This window comes from Amia ocellicauda, chromosome 7 (genome assembly GCF_036373705.1).
Source record: "Amia ocellicauda isolate fAmiCal2 chromosome 7, fAmiCal2.hap1, whole genome shotgun sequence".
Lineage (NCBI taxonomy): Eukaryota > Metazoa > Chordata > Actinopteri > Amiiformes > Amiidae > Amia > Amia ocellicauda.
The window spans coordinates 3,610,064-3,630,114 of record NC_089856.1 but is presented as its reverse complement, the minus strand read 5'-3'; the positions used below and the strand labels follow the sequence as shown (position 1 = coordinate 3,630,114).

The 20,051-nt window shown below is 47.6% G+C and overlaps 1 protein-coding gene across 1 annotated transcript; it reads right to left on the bottom strand.

Moving 5' to 3' along the window:
* Positions 1 to 215: 215 nt before the first annotated feature.
* Positions 216 to 16,495, bottom strand: LOC136752553 (ral guanine nucleotide dissociation stimulator-like 1). Its single transcript, XM_066707974.1, has 17 exons — positions 15,940 to 16,495; positions 9,702 to 9,985; positions 9,185 to 9,241; positions 8,692 to 8,861; positions 8,408 to 8,535; positions 7,957 to 8,175; positions 7,738 to 7,841; positions 7,479 to 7,560; positions 6,604 to 6,675; positions 6,039 to 6,125; positions 5,854 to 5,886; positions 5,186 to 5,307; positions 4,896 to 4,991; positions 4,514 to 4,655; positions 4,065 to 4,313; positions 3,691 to 3,805; positions 216 to 3,500 (listed from the first exon to the last, which is right to left on the bottom strand). Exons 1-17 carry the CDS (start codon positions 15,958 to 15,960, stop codon positions 3,352 to 3,354), a joined length of 2,130 nt encoding a protein of 709 aa, XP_066564071.1. The 5' UTR covers positions 15,961 to 16,495; the 3' UTR covers positions 216 to 3,351.
* Positions 16,496 to 20,051: the final 3,556 nt, after the last annotated feature.

The window sequence follows — 20,051 nt, the reverse complement described above, 5'->3', positions numbered from 1 at the left end:
CACCTGAATTCACCCCCTGTAGCTGCGGCTTTATTTTCAGTGAGATGATTTGCACTAAATGGGCAATATGTGCTTTAACATTTTCTGTAGCAGTTGTATATAAAATGGGTCCAGTCATTATCTTAGTCTCTGCTTACACAGTAGATGAATGTTAAACATATTAATAAAACAATTACCAAAAATGACACCAGTTGTAGAGAATAGATATTTATAATTTATAAACATTTATTAATTACTAATATACTATACATTATAAATACATTGACAGATAAAACAAATTTAAGTGCTTAAATTAAACATGTATATCGAAAAACAAACACAGACACGTGTACTAAACAGAGAGATGCTGAAGGCGAGTTTCATCAAGGCCTCTGAATGAACGTCAACAACGTGCAGTGCTTGTGAAACAGAAGTGCGGCAGGTGCTAGTCTGGGGTCCTGCAGAGGAACCTGGGCTGTTTGCACGCGTTCACAAAGTCCTTGATGAGACCCGACCTTAAGCACAATTAATACAAAAACAACTAAAAAACAAAGACAACAAACTTTCTTCATTACCCGTGACAACAGAACAGAATTAAGGTAGGCAGCTGGGGTGGGGGTGGTCAGCGCATGGCAGGAGTGAGGTCTGAACTACAAAACCCAAGAGAGAGCCGACTGAATCGGAGGTGGCATGAACTGTACGTAAACAACCGTTTTTAAAAGTGCAGTGTCTCGGGTCTCTAAAATCACTCTTCCACTCTCTTTAGTGGACGTGCAGGGAGCCGGGAGCCTTCTGGGCTTCGACTGCTTGGACGACAATCTGGATGTTATTCACACGTCAGCTAATCTGGTAGTCTATTTCTGTCGCTCAAATAGCAAGAACGGTTTCTGATACAGGATTCCTATCTTCCTAGCTTAACGAGAGACTTCACACTTTTGTCTCGCACTTAAAATAAAAAGATGCTTTCTCAGAGCGCCTATCCGCCCCCACAGATGTAGCACGCATGGGTTTTCAATTCCCTGGGAGCTTATTTTAAGCTCCCAAAAAGCTCGCCGATTATATTTAGCAGCAACCTGCGTCAGAGTTGTTGGGGCTGGGTGGAGGGAGAAGGGCGGGCCGGGTTATTTAAAAGGATGGCAAATCTGGTGAGAGCCTCGGGTTTCTATTGTTGTTTCACCGGCATTGTGCTTTTCAGGTCACTGTGACAGAACCTGCTTGGCGATACAGGACAGGGAGCGTCCTCTGCGTAGATCAATGGCAGTGGGGACGTCACAGCTCTCTGTGGGTCGGTCAGAGGGGGTGCCCATCACGCTGGAGGCCAGAGCGAGGGTTACGTCTATTTTTAACCACATACACCTCCCAAAAGATCTATTTCCGTCACCGATATGAGAAGGCTGTGAAAACACACCATGCACACATCCAGCATAGGTGGTCGAGTCCACCTATGCTGGATGTGTGAAATTTTCCACTGTCTTTTACCCATGTGCTCTTTAGAGTCTGGAGTCGGTGCCCAATTACCCAGCCCAACCCCATCAGCAGACACTGCAGTTTCAAAGGATCCTGTCCACCCCAGACTCTGCAACTCTTTTGAAGCCAAGCTGGAAAGTCACAGGCAGGAGATACGAGATTGAGGAACAGTGCTCCTCTGTAATTTGGTTTGCAACATCCTTCCACACAATAGGATCCCAATGCATTGTGCCTGATCTTCCCCCTCTACTACCTATTCTCCACCATGCACTCTGCCTCAGACCCCTTCATCCTCGCCACCCCCAACCCCGGCCAGCCACACGCCAGCAGTCCTATGTTGTTTTCCTAACCTGCAGTGGAATATGATCTAATAACCACGAAATATACAAAATATAGTATAAACACACATATTCCTGTATTCACTGCAAGGTCTAACACTGAAATGCAACATACCACATAGAAAGACACCACGGCTGCATGGAAACCACCATATGATGATTGGGATTGTGTTTTTCAGTTACTTGCTACACAGCATTCCGTGACAGTGAGAGAGAGAGAGAGAGAGAGACAGAGAGACAGAGAGACAGAGAGACAGGCGCTCGGGGCAGAGCGTACGCCATGTAATACTCAATATATAAAATCTGACCATGCCATTACTAATAGCGTGGTTATATTTGATATCTCGTGGTTCAATCACTCCTGGTAAACAATCCCAATAATCAAAATGATAGTTCCATGCAGCAGAGTACTTTATCATATATATGAGTGTTTTGTTTTGTTTTGTTTAAAACTAAAACAGCTCTTTGCAGGGCCTGGTCTGGAATGCAGCAGAGCAAGTCCGAATCTACAGCGGTCGTCGCCTGCCTCCAGCAAAGGCGAGACAAAGAGCGAATCTACTCCAGCACAGCGAAGAAAACAACCCACCAAGAGATGAGGAACATTCCTCCAGTGCACCCCTCAAGGTGAAATAGCTATATCATGGGGGGGGGGAATCACAAAGATCTCATGGGAGAATAAATATTATTCAGATACTCAAGTTACCCAACTTCTTTTCATGCGTCAGATTTCCCTTTAAAAAGGGGGAAGCGCATACAATGGCATTTTTCATAAAGTTAATTAGAAACACGATGTAAATGGGGAAGCAGCTGCATCTGAACAGCTACAATTATTGAAAATACCTCTGTGCTGTAAATGGTCTTGACCCCCCAGATGCACTAAATAAGCTTAAACTAAATTAAAACAACTTTTTCATAAGGAAGTCAAAATTCCCTACAGATTCTGCTCGAAGGAGATTTTTTTTCCCTGTAAAACTGTCCAGTTCTGCTTGTTGGGGGGACACATCTCCCATCCGATCGCAGACCTGACTCAGACCAAGACCAAGTGTTCACGCTGGTGAAGTTCCCCCAGCAAGATCCGAGCCCCTCTGTTCTGATACAGCCCACAACACCTCATATTGCACAAATCCCACTGGCTGTAACACGTCAGGAGCTCAGTCTCCGAGAGCTCCGCAACACTTCGGCACACAACTGCGGAACAGTTCTGCAAAAGTGCTTTAGCTTTGTCTGCTCGTTCGCCCAGCTAAGAGGACTTAGTCCATTGTACCGAAAAGGCAAACAACTTCCCCTCACAGTTTCCCTTCCAGGGTGATCTCTCAGTCCTGGGTGGTGAGGGTCCCCCAATTTCTGAATCCGAATTGATGACGAGGGACCCTTTTTACTTAGAACGTTTTTTGTTTAAATAAATAAACAAACATCTCACTGAAGACTTCAATACTGGATCCAGTTTGTGCCGTACAAAAACAAAGTTTCCATCTGGAGCTCTGCTACATCAGGAGCACTATCCCTTCTTGGTCGCCCAGCTGGCTGCGTGATCTCCGGGCCACGGGGAGGCGCTGCTCCATTCGCATCACTTGCCCGGACGGCCTTGTGAGGCTGGGCTGGTGGAGGAGCCCTGTGGAGTCCCGTGCCCACGCCAGTGCTGCCGCAGGATGAAGTCGTAGTTGGCCGTGGTGCACATGGCGTAGAAGACGTTGGCCTTGTCCGGGATCAGCAGCTCTGCACAGGAACACAAGACACAGGGCACAGGGCTCGGTTAGCGCGCCATTTCCAACACCAGTGTGTCACAAGGTCAATGAAAGTGTTCTTGAACATGCTAGTGATCCCCGATTTCTATTGGAAAACATGGGACTCCCCACACGCATGTGCTTAGCCTCTAGGCGGGCCTTGGCATTCGCAGGGGACTCACCTCGGTCCTGGGAGATGACCTGGCTGAGCGAGAAGTGCTGGCAGCCGCTGCTTTCCAAGTTGTGTTTCTCCAGCGCTCTCTGGATCACCTGGGCCGTCTTGTCCTGGCTGGTCAGCTGCGCAGCACCCAGGGATGAGAGAGACACGGTTATACGGCTGGCCCCGGGACATGCTTCCTCAACGCTCACAACCCAACCGCCGGAGCAGCCGGGGCGCACAAACCCCTCATACGGGCTATGAACCAAACCTTCTACTTCTTAAAAGCTAGGTCATCTAATCCCATCTGAAAGCCCAGAGCCCTTGTGGTCTGAGCTCATTCGTTATCTGAACTAATAAGTCAATTAGGTGAACCAATTGAACTCCCCCAGCACTCACCAGGATGCTCTTGTAGAGGTTCCCGTTGCTGCACTCAACGCTGACGCGGATCACGCAGCAGTCCTCCACCTGTCGGTTGTACATGGGCAGCGAGTTCATGGATACGGACCGCTTGTGCTGCAGGTGGCGCGGCACGGCCGACAGGTCGGGCTGGGAGTTGGAGCCGGAGGAGCCGGAGCAGGAGGAGCTGGACGAGCTGGCTGGGACGAAGATCTCCTCGGCCACGTCGTGGCAGGAGCTGGACAGCATCTGTGTGGAGACGAGAGGAGGATGAGAGGTGAGGACGAGGACCGGGATGCAGGAGACCTCCTCGGGTTGCTAGCCTCCATGGCATTTCAATTCCATGGTCTCAGCCGACGTGAAAGAGAAGCTAGCCGACACCGAACACCAAAGATCTTTATCCGATCTTTATTCTGAGCTACAGGAATCAAGCAAAGCATGTCGGGTACCTTGCATTTGGCTCTGCAGGGGGAGTAGGACGAGGAGGAGGACGAGGAGAGATCTTCCATATCAGATCCACTGGACCCCGAGGAGGAAACGCTGATCTGGTCCGGGTTCGTCTTCCCACATCCCTCGCTCACCGTGAGCCGCCTGTCCACACAACATGACGAAGAATAAGGACTGGGCAAGAAATGCATTTCAAAAACCAATCTGCAATATCAGCACCTGCTCTGCGTTTAAAACCATCGCCGCTGCCGTCACAGACCACAGTGAGCCCTGGTCTCATTAGACAACATCTACAGTGACCGTGACAATAGTGGCCATCAGGGCGTCTACAGACCAGTGCAGAAAATGCTTGTTTTGTTGTGTTTTTTTTAAGCAGGCACTTACGAGGTCACCTTCTTGGCCATCAGACGGCGACTCCATGAGCTGGGGGAGCCAGGGCAGGTGTCCACAGGGGGCTCCAGCTCACAGGAGAGGTCATAGCTGAGGGAAGAACAGAGGCAAATCAGGACACCTTGAACTCACCGCCCAACAATTGGCTCAGCTAAGGGTTCGTATCGAAGACCCAGAAGGCTCTCCAGACCCACGATCGGCCAACCCTGGTCTGGAAGAACCCAGAAGTCACAAAGGGAGGCCTGCTAACTTGGGATTATACACAGGTGTTGTCAATCCCTCACCTCTCCTGGTCGCTCAGCAGCCTGTGACTCTTCAGCCAGTCCGCGATCCGGGGGTGATGGCTGAGGCTGTATCTGGAGCAGGCAGACTGGAGCTGTCGGATCTGGGACAAGATCTCGAATTCCTGGGGGGGAAAGGAAGCAAGAGAGAGTGTGAGAAGTTTGGCAGGTTATCAAGTCCAATTATCACTTGGTTTCTGGCTCAAAGAGATGCGTTCCACCTGACATGGCATTCTGGATCCTCTGTAAACACTAGTTTGAGAGCCGTTTATTTGTTCCTGCTGAAGGTTTAATCTGTCTTAACTGACTGTGGTTTTACACGGCAGGCTTTCTTATGGCTACATTTTCCAATGTGCTGCCCCTCAACCCTTTCGTGTCTTTCCATTACACAAGTTTCTGAAGAACTGAAAAAAGGTACGGCCTCCTAAAATGGTAATAGCTGCTCTCTTCAAATGTTCTGGCTGAGCGTGCAGACCAAGGGTTAAAGCCCGGGGACTCGATCCTCCATTAGAAAGGTCTACAGCAATACACCCCGTCACGCAGTGTGTGTATTCTAGATAGCACTGCCAGAGTGGTGAAAGGGTTTCAACTGGCACTATTTGTTCTCTCCTTCCAATCTGTTGACACTAAAAGAGAAAGTCAAGTGAGGGGACAAACACAGGGACACTCACCCTCCTTCTCTTCTCGAAGTTGATCAGCCCACCCTGGGGAAAGAGGAGAACGGGAGCAAGAGATGAGCCAGAGGGAATACACAAGACACATAAAACATGCTTTTACAGATGTACGTCCTCAGGGATAATTGCTATGCTTGCCCACCACCCTAGGTAGATTTTAGGCCCCTGACTTGGCGTCTCACCTCTAGAGTGTCTGGGAGTGCGGTGTCCAGCATGGTCAGCACTGTCAGGTAGGTACCCAGGTACGGCACGTTGACACTGCTGGAGCTCTGAGGGAAGAGGAGAGAGAAGCGCGGTACTTAGAGGTCGGGTTTTCATTCTTTCGTGACAAAGGGAGTCAAATTCCACTGGTTTATGGGAACTTCCTGGTTGTGCAGGAGAAGAAAGACTTGTGTGCGAGTGAAACTAAAAATGCTTTCGCCTCCACATCGCGTCAGCTTTCTTGGGAGACAGTGACAATGACGTCAATGGAGAGTCGTTCCCCGTGCGCAATACTGAAGAAGGGGATATCGGGTGGCTGGAAAACAGCCCACACCACAGATCCCCCATCGCTGATAAGAACTGAAGATGGAAAACATCCTCCTGCTGGCAACCGTGTCCAAATCCTTATTTTTCTCTTTTTAAAATATATATATTTGTACAGTTATGCAACAGGCACTTAACCCCCCGCCCCCCAACTACAGAAACCACACACAGCGCCTCGGTCACACGCTGACGGCGGAAGATAGAGAGACCCCTGGGACCTACCGTCTGTGGGGATGCAGTGGAGCGTTTAGGGGACTGGGGAGACTCGTCCTCGCTCGGGGAGTTCCTCCCATCCTGTGAAAAAGCAAAGCAAAGGCAAATGAGAACCTTAGTACAAGCAAACTCGCCCCATGTTGCATCACGGACCGGTTCCCACAGAATTAATGTGGGGAATCACCCGCCTGACTCAATTCCAAGTGCATAAACCGGCCAGGGAAAGCAGAGCAGACGTGCCCAGTTCAGCCTGTACGGGACTCTCTGAACTGTACTTTTAATGCCCATAATGGTCAACAACAGCCGTTAATCAGCGCGGTTTCCAGTATTGCTTCATGCTTTCTTTACATCGTGCTTTTTCCGTTCTCCTCCCCCACCCCAGTCCTACCACAATGCCTCGCAAGCTAATCATTAAACTTAAGAGATTATTTCCCCAAACTATGATTATATCGAAATACAGATATGGGAGCAGATATTTAACCCTTTCTGGGGTTACTGTTATTTTCAGGGGGCCATTTAGTCTGAAGTGCTATTACTACTGGCCTCTCCAGGATTTAGGGAGCTGGAAACTAGGAATCTCAGCATTCGGGTCGGACGTCAGCCCCGGGGTTGCTGAGGTAACGTAAGGGCCTGTCCGTCTCGGCACAAAGGGACGGCCGAGTGCGATGTGTGCACAGACGGACAGTGTTTGTCTAGTGCCACCATGCTCCGCTAGCACAGAACAACAGGAGAGTCAATGTCTCTGGGCAGCGAGAGGGACTAACCGGCCGGTGAAGATCGCATTAAGACCAGGGCAGGCGCATCCGCTTTCCGATTCGCGGTGGAAAAAACCCAAAACTGCTACACGGGAAGGGGGGGTGAGACTCTGAGGAAGCAACCCGTACCTCAACGATCTCTCGGCAGCTGGGGATGCAGTTCTCGTCGGGGAAGGTTTCACACAGATTGTCGAAAACCGTGATGCTGTCCCTGGAAAGAGGCGGAGGAAGAAAAACACAACATGAGGAAACACAGCATTCGCAGTCCCAACGCTCTACAGCTGCATGGACACATGGACGGAGGGCCACTCTCTGGGCAACGATGGCACTTTTATTAACTGTCCAAGGGGATTTAGCCTTTCTTTACTCCCACAGTTGGATGCTTTACCTGCAGACAGCGGCCCAGGTCCTCTTCAGCCGGTAGACGGCGTTGGACTGGAGAGCCGACAGGATGGCCCGCAGGGAGGAGAAGTTCTTCAGCTGCCTGCACTCCTGCACACAGACGACACAGACGCACTGGGTTAGACGAGCGAGGATGGGAACGGGAAAGAGAAGGCCTTCGGCTGTGCAGGGGGTGCAAGTGAAACCTGGCCGGGGTGACACATACCTGGGCCACATTGATCCACTTCTCGATGAGCTGGGCGCGGTCGCAGGGCCGCGGGGCGCCCCCCTGGCACAGCAGGGTGCCCATGACGCAGTTGGTGACTCGGTTGAACTGGGCAATGGTGGCGCGGATGGTGGGTGCCAGGTGCTTGTTCTCCTTCTTGTCGCGCTGGGACCAGACGCAGCCCATGCACTGGAAGGGCAGCACCTTCACGAACAGCTCCTGAAGGACAGACAGACAGAGACGGAGAGAGTGTTCAGTAAGAGGCAGATCGCAGAGAACCTAGAGACGCCAAAATTCAATAGAAAGCCATCGTAATCCTTTCTTTCTCAGATCTCCAGCCATTTGAAAGGGTTTCTGCTACACACAGCCACGTCTCTAGTGACCCAAAAGCACTGCTAAAGAGTGCTGGCTCTGCTCTTGTCGTCAGTGGAATGGCCACCACCATGCTTACCGCGTCCAATCGGGTGAGCTGCTCGGCCACGTCCCCGGGGGGGAAGTCCAGGAAGTCGCGTACCTCCTCGTTGCCGTCCCACTCGGCTTCCGGACGGCCCACGGTGGCCTGGTGTTTCTTGGTGGTCTCTGTGGGGAAGCAACGGGTGGACAGATTTAATAACGGATATCACTGCGGGCCGAATTCATAAAGCTCTCGCTAGCCTCCAAATGAGAACACCCCCCCCAAGTGGGAAAGAAGCGTCACAATCTTTGCATTTCTTCATTTAATTTACATGTCAGTACCTTCGCCACGGAACTTCTTCAGCAGGGCCTCGACGCGTTGGCACAGCCGGCGAAAGCAGAGGCGTTTGCGAAGACGCACGCGCAGCAGCTTCAGGCAGGGGTAGTGGGGGGGGTCGCGGAAATCATTGCTGTATTCCTCCAGCCAGGTCTGGATCACAGGGATCAGATTGCTGAGGGGAGAGACAAGAAAGAGGGATCAAAATTCAGTGGGAGTGTATATCAGACCCAAGGCAGCATTTCACAGAGGAACAAATATTCAGCCCAAGACAAAACACTGATAACCGCACTGTTAATACATAGAGTCCCACGAGCAAGACATCAGCAATCAATTCAGAGTGAGTAAATTAGGAACAAAAAATAAGAAAGCACAGATTCTACTGTAAACGAGGAGAAGATGGAAACGTCGCTACAATCCGCAAGGCCGACTCTACGAAAAGGCTCTGAAACCAAAGCACGTGATGGGTCATATGATCGGCTGAATGAACGTCCTCACCTCTTCTTTGGGTAGATCTGGCAGATGTTGTCATCAAAGTCAACAGTGGTGTCATCCCTGTAGCAATACAAAAATCAGAAACTGGGTCAGTAAATCAGGTCTAGGAATGCCGAAGTGCGATACAAGGAAGTCTTTAGTGCTGCATCTTGGTAAACACTAGGTAACTATACAACACCGCTGTCATACCAGGCATTGACATTTAGAGAAATGCTCTGAAGGTCTTGGAGCCTCCGGTGAAGACATTTCACAAACCTGTTTAACACCCAAAGCTGCACGTGCAGCGGCTGAGAGCAGACTGCCTATTTTAACGTGTATTTCATGCTGTATTCAATTCTTCCGCATGCACAAGTGCATATTTTTGGCAAGGACTCCGTCTAACTTTGTCAGTTAGGCTGAGGCAAAACGAACAGCGAGGCGACTCCAGAAAACAGGATCGTTTTTCATTTCAAAATGGCAGACCGGTCACCAACGTTGGAAATTAACAGAAAGAGGGGAATGAAGAGTCTGGGAGCCATACCTGTGGAACAGCAGCTCGGTGAAGGTGTTGGTGTCCGTGAACGCGCGGTAGGTGGAGAGGAAGATCTTTGCGAAGTCGGCGTCGTCGCCGGGCTCCAGCAGCTCGGTGACCAGTCTGTCCAGCGTTGCCCCCTTGAGCCGCCGCACCTTGGTGGTCCGGTACTGGATGAAGTTGAAGCACGACTGGGCCTCCCCCTCTTCGGGCGGCTGCACGGGCTCCCTGCGCAGGGTGACGCCATACACTGCGCCCTCCTCCACCTCCTCACCCCACTCCTGCACAGGGTTCTGAGAGAGAGCGAGCGAGAGAGAAAGAGGTTAGAGAAGTGATCTGGAACTTGAAGACACCGACAAAGACACCTGCGTAAGAGGAATCATGTTAATTCGAACCACGGGACACTAAAACATTCACCCCCAGCATAGTGTTACATATGTCGCTCCCTACCTCCCTCCCCCATAAGAAAACACCACCAGTGAAGCTCTAAAATGACAAAATAACCTTCAATTACTATAAAGTTTAAGTCTCCCTCGACACAGTGTAAACACTTTTTTTCTCTCTGCAATGTCACACGTTCTTCCTTTGAAGAGAAGAATGCTCTAAATGGCCGAGAGCCGCCCACAGTTCAGTCATGGAATGGCGTGCACTTAAGAGAACAGCCTGTGTAATAAATCACAACACGCAGTGAACACCAAGCTCAGGGTCACATGGATCAGGCTTCAGCCCTCAGAGGAATTAAAACCGGCTCAGGTTGAACTGGTTTTAATGGAGCGTCTCGGTGCACTCGCATCAGGCTGCCCTCGAAATGGGACACGGGTGATTTGAATGGCAAAGCCTGCGTTTGCAAATGGAGGGAAAGCTGGCGCAGCGCATGAGAAAAAAGTAAACGACGGGGGCCAGATCTGATCTGCACAATCTTGAACGAACGTCATGTTCCACTGGAAACGGAGAATCAGCAGCAGAACGGCCAAGTCAGCAGATTAAAGGAGAAAAAAAAAAGAAATCTAACAGGGTAGATGTGCATTGTGCGTCAGGGGCGGGAATAAAGGTAGGCAACAGTTGCCATTGTCTACCAGATTACTTCACTCGCCTAGCAACCTTGCCAGGTGTTATTTAAGTGGACTCAGTGTCCTTTAAAACAGAATGATCGAGTGAATGAATAAAAAAGTGCTGTATCTGTACCCATTAAATACCAGCGGTTCACGGAGATCCAGTGAGCACGTCTATCTGGGTTTAATGATTCCCACACACTGAAACAAGACAGGTTCTGCTTCAGTCCACGCTGTAACATTGGCGCCGGTGTGCAGAACCGGCTCCCGCTTTCCCTGACCATAAACAAGCAGAATCGCGTGCCACAGTGCGTCCTTCACAAGGCCGTAGCTACAGTGCACGGCTCAAAGGTGTTTCCAACACAAACCCCAGCCCGCCTGGTTTCAGTGTGTACACACACACACTCCAAGTCCCCAAGACAACATCCTAAATTTAGTTAGCCTTTTTAGAACATCTGCTGGCAGCTTCTAGTAGAAAAAGAGCAACAAAAGTTCTAGATTTCTTAGCTTTCCTTTTTAATGATAAGTTTTCGAAAAGACTCTCTTTATTATTTTTGGTTATGAAAGTTTTTTTTTAGATATTTTGCATGCTGGTCACTTTACAAAAGCAGATGTCTAAGAATACAATTATTCAGAAAACCAATGAGAAGGGAAATCTTGCATCCAGTGCATTATTATTGAAACTCTCTCCAATGGGCATATTTTCCCAGTAGTGAGAGGAATGTAGGTGAAAACATAATTGTGTATTAGCAAAGAAACTAGATTTTCTGCAGTGTTGCACAGCACATGCACAACACCCCGGAGCAGGGAGGACACCTGAAACAAGGCACGTGTCCTTCTGCCCTGGTATTTCACTGAGCTGACAGCGCCGGGGGCAAGCCACAGGATTATTCTTCCACGAGCTCAGCAAAAACAAGAAAGACAAAACTAGAGCGACTTCAACAGAGACCTTTAATTAACATAAGGACGTGTTAAAACAGATATAGCAGTCTTAGCAAAAAATCCGAGCTGGAAACAAGACTCTGATATATGCATTGCAGGCCCTTCGGGGTTCGGGGTTTCAGGCCCGTTTGCCTATTTTAGTTCCAGGAAAGCAGGCTTGCGACTAAGAGTCTCTTTTCAATCTTGTTTACAGGGCATTACCGAGTGGAGGGAAGTACAGTGCCTTCCAGGTTTTCTCCATTTAGATCAGCTAATCCCCCAGACTGGAGAGCGACTGCAGCCCAACAGACCTCCTACGCACAACAGAACAAAACAGCCTCGGGGGGAAACCGATGACAGGGCTTCCCTTGGGGCAGGTCTCCACCGCAGGGAAATCTTGTTATTTATTTAGTTTCGGCCCCCTCCTAGTCTTGTTAAGAGAGCAAGAACCTCAGCAGCATAAACGTTATTCTATGGAATACTGGTTTAGTCTACGAGGGGGTTCTGGTGTGCAGGAACTCCTCATAGTTCTTCTCCAGGTATATTGAGGTGGGATAGTGGTCTTGATTGCTTTATAGCTTTCTTTGGCCATTACCCAGCATTCACACAAGTGACTGGCACTGATTTGGCAGGGGTGGACTCTGCAACGGAGGTTGCTGTAGAAGCTGGGGAGGGATAAGGTATCGAGAGACGCACACAAACAAGTTACGAATCAAGGGCCCAAGTCGAGTCCACTTGTGAATCTCAGACTCAGTATCTGGTGCCACCTTTTTCATTAATGTCAAGCCAACCGTATCCCCCCCTTGTGAAAGGGGCCTAGGAGGGAGAGAGCTACACAAGTATCACAGGTTTAAATCCCAGATGCTGGCTGCCACCAAAAACACTCAAATTGCAGAGGCTGTATGAAAAGCTCTGGGAGAAAAAGTTAAATAAACAAAACGTCCAAGGAAAACAAGGCCAGGACATTAGATTTTACTATGAAGCAACTTGTGGCTTGCATGTGGTTGCAAGAAAGTCTTGGCGTCCACAGAGTCAGCACAAATCTGAATCCCTCTAGGCTCTTAATGGATGGAGTACCACACAAAAAAAATTATACAGCTGGGAGATTAACTGGGTTCAACTGGGGAAGTTTCTTTTTTTTTTTTTTCATATTCCTAGTATTTCCTTATGTTTGAAAAGCACAGACGTAGACAGCGTGCAAGTATGGGGTGCCATGACATCTCAGCTCTGCGATAAACCACCGCTGGCAGGCAATCTCAGTCAGTGAATTAACTGCTGTCTGGGTCGTTGCATGCATCACATGTCACTGAAGCAAGACGTTGTGCTTTACTAATGCTGGGAATGGCCCAGAAAGCTATTAATCAAAAATTATGATTAAAACCAGGATAAATGGGCAGTTTGTTTTATCCCCCACCTTGATATCCCAGGGGAAGAACTGAAGTACGTATGAGGAGCACTTACACAAACCACTTCATACAGGGTGGAAGAGAGTGGATTCTACCATGGCTCTCCCAATGTAAGATACACAGAGGCAAACTAGAAAAAACGAAAAGGAAAGATCTAGGGCAAGTGCCTAGCAGTAGCAACACACGATTTTAATATCCCAGGCCGTGGTCATGTGGTGACCATAACAACCCTGCATTTCATTTGTATTTTAAAACTCTATTAGCATGTCTCCGCCATTGATGCCCGAGTCCTATGCAAAGAGGGCTCGACTTATCAAAGGCCTAGGGGGTTAGCACTCATGTCGACGCTTTGAGGACTGCGCAGGTTCTTTATTTCATCCTTCAAAAACAGGAGATTCGAGATCCCTCCTCCACCAAGAAAGACACTACTCCCACTGAAAACACCAAAAAGTTCAACTGTATTGCCAAATTGGGATGGAACAGCCGATAGCATGTTTAAATATGAATGCATCTTTTTTTCATTGCCATGGGGGGTGGGGGGTGAATTTCAGTGAATTTCCTCCCTGTATTTCACAGAACAGCAATCGAACACTGGGATCTCTCACCATGAGAAAACCTCAACCCCTGGAGGAGAACTGAAGTCATAAGAAAAGCACTTTGAGACACAAAAGAAAGTCTAAAAGAGGTCAAATTATCAACTCTCGTCACTCCCGTGAAAACCCAGAGCGCTGTTTTTCTGTAGTACCAAAGAGTGTAGACATCATTGTAATTAAACAAATAGGCTGATGTGATATTGCTGTATAATCAGCAATGATAATGTTTTTCCATTCCAATTCCACATTTTCCTCCAATATCAAGGGCAAAGAGATCTGGAACTGAAATTTGGAATGGGGTCTGAAAAAGGGAATTGAAAAACTCCACTCCCCTTCAAAGCCCTGGCTAACAACCAGACCAAAGCAAGCCAGCCTTCCCCTTTTTTTATTTTTCTGGCCATCAAAACGCTCTTGTAGGAAATGCATGATTCAGGATTTCTAAAGCTGCCTCCTCAGCTGGAACCGATGGAAAACTGGGGGCTAGAAACACAACAAAAATAAACCAAAACACTGACTCAAGGTCTATTCTGGAAAATGCAGAATTAGCAAAGTGCCATTTCCAAACTCTGGTACTTCTTTAAAATGGTTCTTTATTTTGATTATCAAAGCCAGTGGCGGTGGCAGCATCAGAGCTAAGGAAACAAAGTAGCAGGGCCATTCTTGGTAAAGGCAGCTGACAACAATATCTAGCTGACAAAGGCAACTGCATCAATATAAAAGGAGAATATGTAGTATTTAACAACAGAATGAGTGATGCTGTGTCTCTCACGCCTGTCACACTAGTCTCAGAGCAGGCATGTCTGGGCAGATTTACGGTAAATCACTTTGTATTAAAAACAACAAGAACACAAAGGTAAGAAATGCTGTCTATCACCAACGGCTCATTTCCACAGTGTACTGAAACAGGCTGACTTTGGCAGGTGTCTCAGTGACCTTTTTTGTTAATACCTGAAAACAGATTAACTGAACGGCATTTGGTCACAGCCAGTTTTTTTTTTTTTTCGTTTTTTTTTTGCCGAGCTCGGAATAATAGAAACACAGTGCAAAGATTAGAAGTGACTCACTTCCTTACATAAGCTCAAAAACAAACCTAGACGCCAAGAAAAGGCCTCCGATTCACTGCAGCCTGTATGATAAAGTGAGACTGTAGCTAGGATCCCACACATCTATGCAGCATCTCCCTACGGACCTGTCCATGGGTCCTCAGTTCCTTGGGTAATGCTTCTTTAAGACTGGGTGCTAATAGACCCTCATCACCACCTCCTACCTGAATTGAGATACCCTTCTCCATCTTAAGCCCTTCAACATTATGCATCTGATTCTCACTGCTATTGCCTGTGCTGAAAATGGAGAGCAAAGGGGTCACATGGTGCAGGGAACTGGCTTCCAGTTCGAACCCGATCCCTGGCACAGACTGGACATTATCCCGAGCGAGTGACCGGAGCTCAGGGCTGGAGTGACTGAAGGCGAGGCCCTTGGCCTGCCAGCCCCTCGCCTCTGCAAGGGGCTTTGACTGAACGTGGGCGGCTATAGAACAGAGCATTCTTATAGTGATTAGGAAACAAAATACCCAGTTTAAAAGTCATGTGGCTATGAAAATGATAGCCTGCCAACTGGTTTAACTGCACTTCTTAAAGCCCCCCATGCCAGGCCAAGACCGCTGAGTTGACTCTGCCTTATCTGCCTTGTTCCCTAGCATAGTGTACATTTCTGTCTCAGTTCAAGTACACCTGGAGGAGAATAGAAAAGGCAAATGCCAATCCCAGCCCCGAGACTGCCGAGCCCTGTTTCAGAGTAAAAAGTGCCAGGCAACTACAAGTTCAAATGAACTCAAACAAGGGAAGCCCTCTTCTATAAGCACACCCTGAGAGACCAGGGACACTGCGAGGATTTAACTGCAAGGAGCAATAACACCACATCAAGGAATATGTGCAGAACTAGCTATGGAAAATACTGAGGTTTATAAAGACAGGCACCCTGGCACTGGCACGTGTGCACCCAACATCTTGTAACAATTAGGAAGCCAGTTTAATAAGCAGGAAAATCAAAGTCACTCCATTAAACATAAAGCAATAAAATAAATACTTTTTCCAATCACTTATCTCTATCGACTGAAATACCTACTGCTATGTTTTGTCTCCCAAAATAAACTTAAATGTATAGTAAAGCATGTGAGCAAGCAAGAACCAAAAGCAAAGTCAAGCAATACAAATGAAGACATGACCAAGATTACTCACAATCATACTATGATAATAAAATTATAATAAATAATTACCATTGTTATTTCCTTCCCCATTTTTCCAATTCGTTCCAGATTGTTATTCGTGTTCCAGGTATGTAGTTATTTAATCCTCCTTTTCCACTTGGATAGTACTGAAATGCAGTTTTCAATTTCCCAGAAAGTATATATAAAAGCAATTGAAAGCAATCACGGCTCTACTCACTCGGCAGCTACACGGACAGTGGTTACATTTTGACAGCGCATAAGCAGATCGTCAGGGACCAAAGTTTCACAGAAATCCATAGAAAGACTAAATTACAGCACAAGTATGTCTATACGTGCAGACATGCAGCGCAGAAGTGTAGATTAAGCCTGGTATCGGTCGTCCAGTTTCGCCCAGCAGCTCTTACAAAATCAACAATTTCTCGGTTTAAACGTGTAGAATTAAAAGGAGAAGAAGATGAGTTTCAGAAATGCGTGTTGCGAGTCGTTCCGAGCTGGGGATGGCAGACGTGTCGTTTCTGTGCACTTGTGCACTTGTTGCGCAGTCAGACGCAGCTGTGCGGGCCGATACCGGCAGCGATACTGAAGCGCAGGCAGCTCGGAAGCGCGATATGAACACGGGGAGCTGCCTGCTGCGCCTGCGGGGGAGTGGCTGCGAAGAACTACAGCTCTGCGCAGACCTGCACACACCCAGCGATCGCACTGGTGGAGCCAGTGCGCAGATCTGCGCAGAACTGCGGGGATATGCGCGACTCGAACGCAACCATAAGCTGGCCGGACAGAGAGGCGGCTGCGCAGTTCAGACGGTACCTGATGAAGTGCTGCGGATATAAACGTGGTCCTGACCGATGAAATAAACGGTGAAGGACACGAGTGTCAGATTGAAAGGTCTTCTGTCTCATCCTGGCTGATAAAATAAAGTCAGCAGGAAAAGATGCGGTCACCCCCTGCATGGCACCCCGACACAGGGCAGAGGAAGGGAGAGGGCAGCTGTGCCCGTATACTGGAGGTACAGTTTACCCAGCGGATGTTTATATAAAAAAACACAATAAAATCTGTGTTATGTTGACATCAGATAATTAATTGGATTTGGTTACTGTGTTGTACTTTTTTTTTTTCTTACCCATTATGATTAGGTTTAATTTGTCTCCAGTTTGTTATGTAATATTTTGTGTTAGTCCTGTATTAATGTTTTTGAGCTGCACTAAGCATGACAATAGTTAATGTTTTATTCATATATATCAGTTCTGAGTTCAGTTGATATAAGTCGGGTAAAAGCAGGTCTCGAACAGAGGTGGAGGTGGAACAGAAGGAGTACATCACCATTCCAGTGATGTCACAATAGCATGATCTAGTTTGATGGCGATAGCAGACAATGTTCAATGTTCTGAACACCAAAACAAAAATGAAAATAAAGGAGGAGATATGGCATAGTATGGTAGTACAGTTAAGAAGCACATTCCTACATCCCACATTACGTAACTCACAAAACACACATAGTTACTTCAAACCTCGAAATGCAAAATGCCAAGTGTGTCCACTAAACTCCACAATTATAAAATTTTAATTAAAAAAACATTTAGCTTTGTATTAAAATAGCAGCCTTCACAATAAACAAATCTGTGCAGAAGGGCAACAATAGGGAAGCCATGGTATTAGACAGCCAAGCCAACGTTGAAGTGTTCACCGGCTGGAGCTGCTTACATCATTACTTCTCAGAGCCACAGTAAAAAGGACCCAATTGTTCCCGTAATGAGCCTAAATATAGCTGAAGAAAACATGTTGTCGGGCCCCCAATTCACTCCACATCCATTCTATTCTCTGCCTTTTATTTCCCTCTACAATCTCCCACAGAGTTACATAAAGCAAGCACAGGGTGACAGCAAGGGCACGCTAATTAACATGAACAAAGGGTGACCGCATGAAGCCGTCAGGCCCAAAGAGCGCCAGGCCTCAGAGCCAATCCTGAAGTGGTAGTACTGAGAGAGGACAGGGTTGGGGGTCACCGTCCCCACACCCATAAACACACACAAATGCACTCGAACACACCGCTCTTTCATACACACAGAATGAGACTAACATTGTTATTAGAAGGCTTTGTTTAAGCTGGTGCTGTTCAAGCAAATCTAAGATCCTCTGAAAGGGTACCAGTGTGGTGCATCTGAAACACCTGTTTGTTTGTTGTTGTTGTTGTTGTTGTTTTTGAAATGGGAAATTAATATGAGGTTCGGTGGAAGCACATGGCACTCTGAAAATCAAAGCCATCTGCCCACAGAGGAAACACAAGGAAGTCACAAGGAGAGATTCCCCCGAAAAGTGCCACCCATTCCCGTCGTACCCAGACAGGACATGGCTTGTCAAAGAGACGGTTTGTCCAGAAGACTCCTGGAAAAAATGGTTTATGATTTCCTCTCCCTACCCAATGATATAGCCTGTGTCCCTTGTCATTTCCAAGAACCATCGTCGCTTCTTCTTTAAACTGTTGTTAACTGAAGCTGACGACCTCTATGCCTAATATTTATAAATCACGCTTGTGAAATTTGCGAACGAATAATTGCATGAAGAGTGTGGCTGGATCGGTTGTGTGGCCTACGACATAGCCCTCAGTGTGTAACTTATGGGGGGGGGGGGGCAGACAAGGCACAAAAACTGGATGCAAACGGGTTGGGGGGGGCAGACAAGAGGAGTCAAGACTATGACTCGAACAGATGTTGTCCGCTGTGGTGGAAACGGGCTGGTACTGACCGGGTCGAAATCATGCGCCAGGTCCAAAGTCTGGAAGCTCTTCAGCAAGATTCCCGGAGAAAAGTCCAGTTCAGAGTCCAGACGGCGTTGACCCAAAAATAGACGCCTCATGACAAACTTGGCTGCTGGGGGCTCTGGTTGCTCCACCCCTGCTAAAGGAGAACAAGGTGTTGAGCTGTACCTGAGGATGTCACGTCTTCACCTGGAGACTGGTGGGGGGAGCGTGTGACTTTACCAGTGTTGGGCGTCACTGGTCCAGGAGGTTCCACAGTCCAGGACATCTCGTAGGCCTCTTTAGGAAAGACAATAAGTCAAGGAAATGTATGTTTTTTTAGTGCCACATCCCTTTCTTCTACAAAAAAAAGGTTGAACACAAACCAGAAGACCCAAAGAAACTCCAGGACCAGGCCTCACCACCACTTTTTAAGACCATCAGGTAACGTTTATTAATGTGGGAAAGAGGAAGAAAATAGGTAATTTGCCAACACAAGGGAAGTAGCAACTTCCCCCAGCACCTCCCTAACCGAGTCTGTTAGGCTCCAAAACAGTGTGGAATCGAAATCAGTCTTGGAATCCACCGAGACAACTGGCCAGCAGATGGAGGCGACAGATTTTCTCCAATCAAATATTATAATTTTACTTATACCCCTCGAGCTCCAATCCAAACACTTCCAAAAGGAATGCTATAAAGGGTCGAGTAGAAACAGGCGACGAATCAAAGGGTTGTGACCATGAGTAAGGCCAAAGGTCAGGGTTGGTCACACGGCTCTGGGACATGGGGAGGCCTACCACAGACGGGATTCTTAAGGGGCCTGCAAAACTGGAAAGTAATTAGCACTCTCCCTACAAAGGATTTCCCATCAATTTGGAGAACTTTATGACATCACACATACAGTATAGAGATTGCCATCACCTTCAGGAATCAGTTTGGATGTTTGTGGCGTTCGGCTGGGTTTCGTTTCTCCGGGCTGTATTTTTGGGTTCCTATAAAATGAAATGAAAACATAAAAAACGAAAATTATCTTCTTCCCTAGTCCCCCATTTTTCTTTTTTTGAGGTTCAGTAAACTTCTATTAATCCAATGTGTCATAGTTCTTTTCAGATCAAACGGGAAGAGGAAACAAAATAAACAATCTGAGACCACAATAAAAAGTCCCTGGGTTTCATAAATCTAAATAAACATTGCCAGTCAGTTAAAAGGGTTAGGAAGAGGCTGCCACTGTGACAACCACTACATTTTCTCTGGAGCTTAGATTGTCACCAGCTCTTTTTCCTCAGTTTTAAAAGGGAAGGAGGAACTGGGAAGTCTGAGACTCTTGACAGTAAATTCAGGACATCCAAAAATATCAGCGCAGTTTAACACAAAGCCACTTCTTCATACACGTGATTATTCTGCCATTTACTTACTTCCTTATCCA

Coding starts and splice junctions, on each gene's coding strand:
- LOC136752553 (XM_066707974.1), bottom strand. CDS start 15,960: ATGGGGAAGGAAATAACAATG. Junction 7,561..7,737: donor ACCTGGGCCGCTGTCTGCAG/GTAAAGCATCCA, acceptor GCCTCTTTCCAG/GGACAGCATCACGGTTTTCG. Junction 6,126..6,603: donor CCACTGCATCCCCACAGACG/GTAGGTCCCAGG, acceptor CTCTTCCCTCAG/AGCTCCAGCAGTGTCAACGT.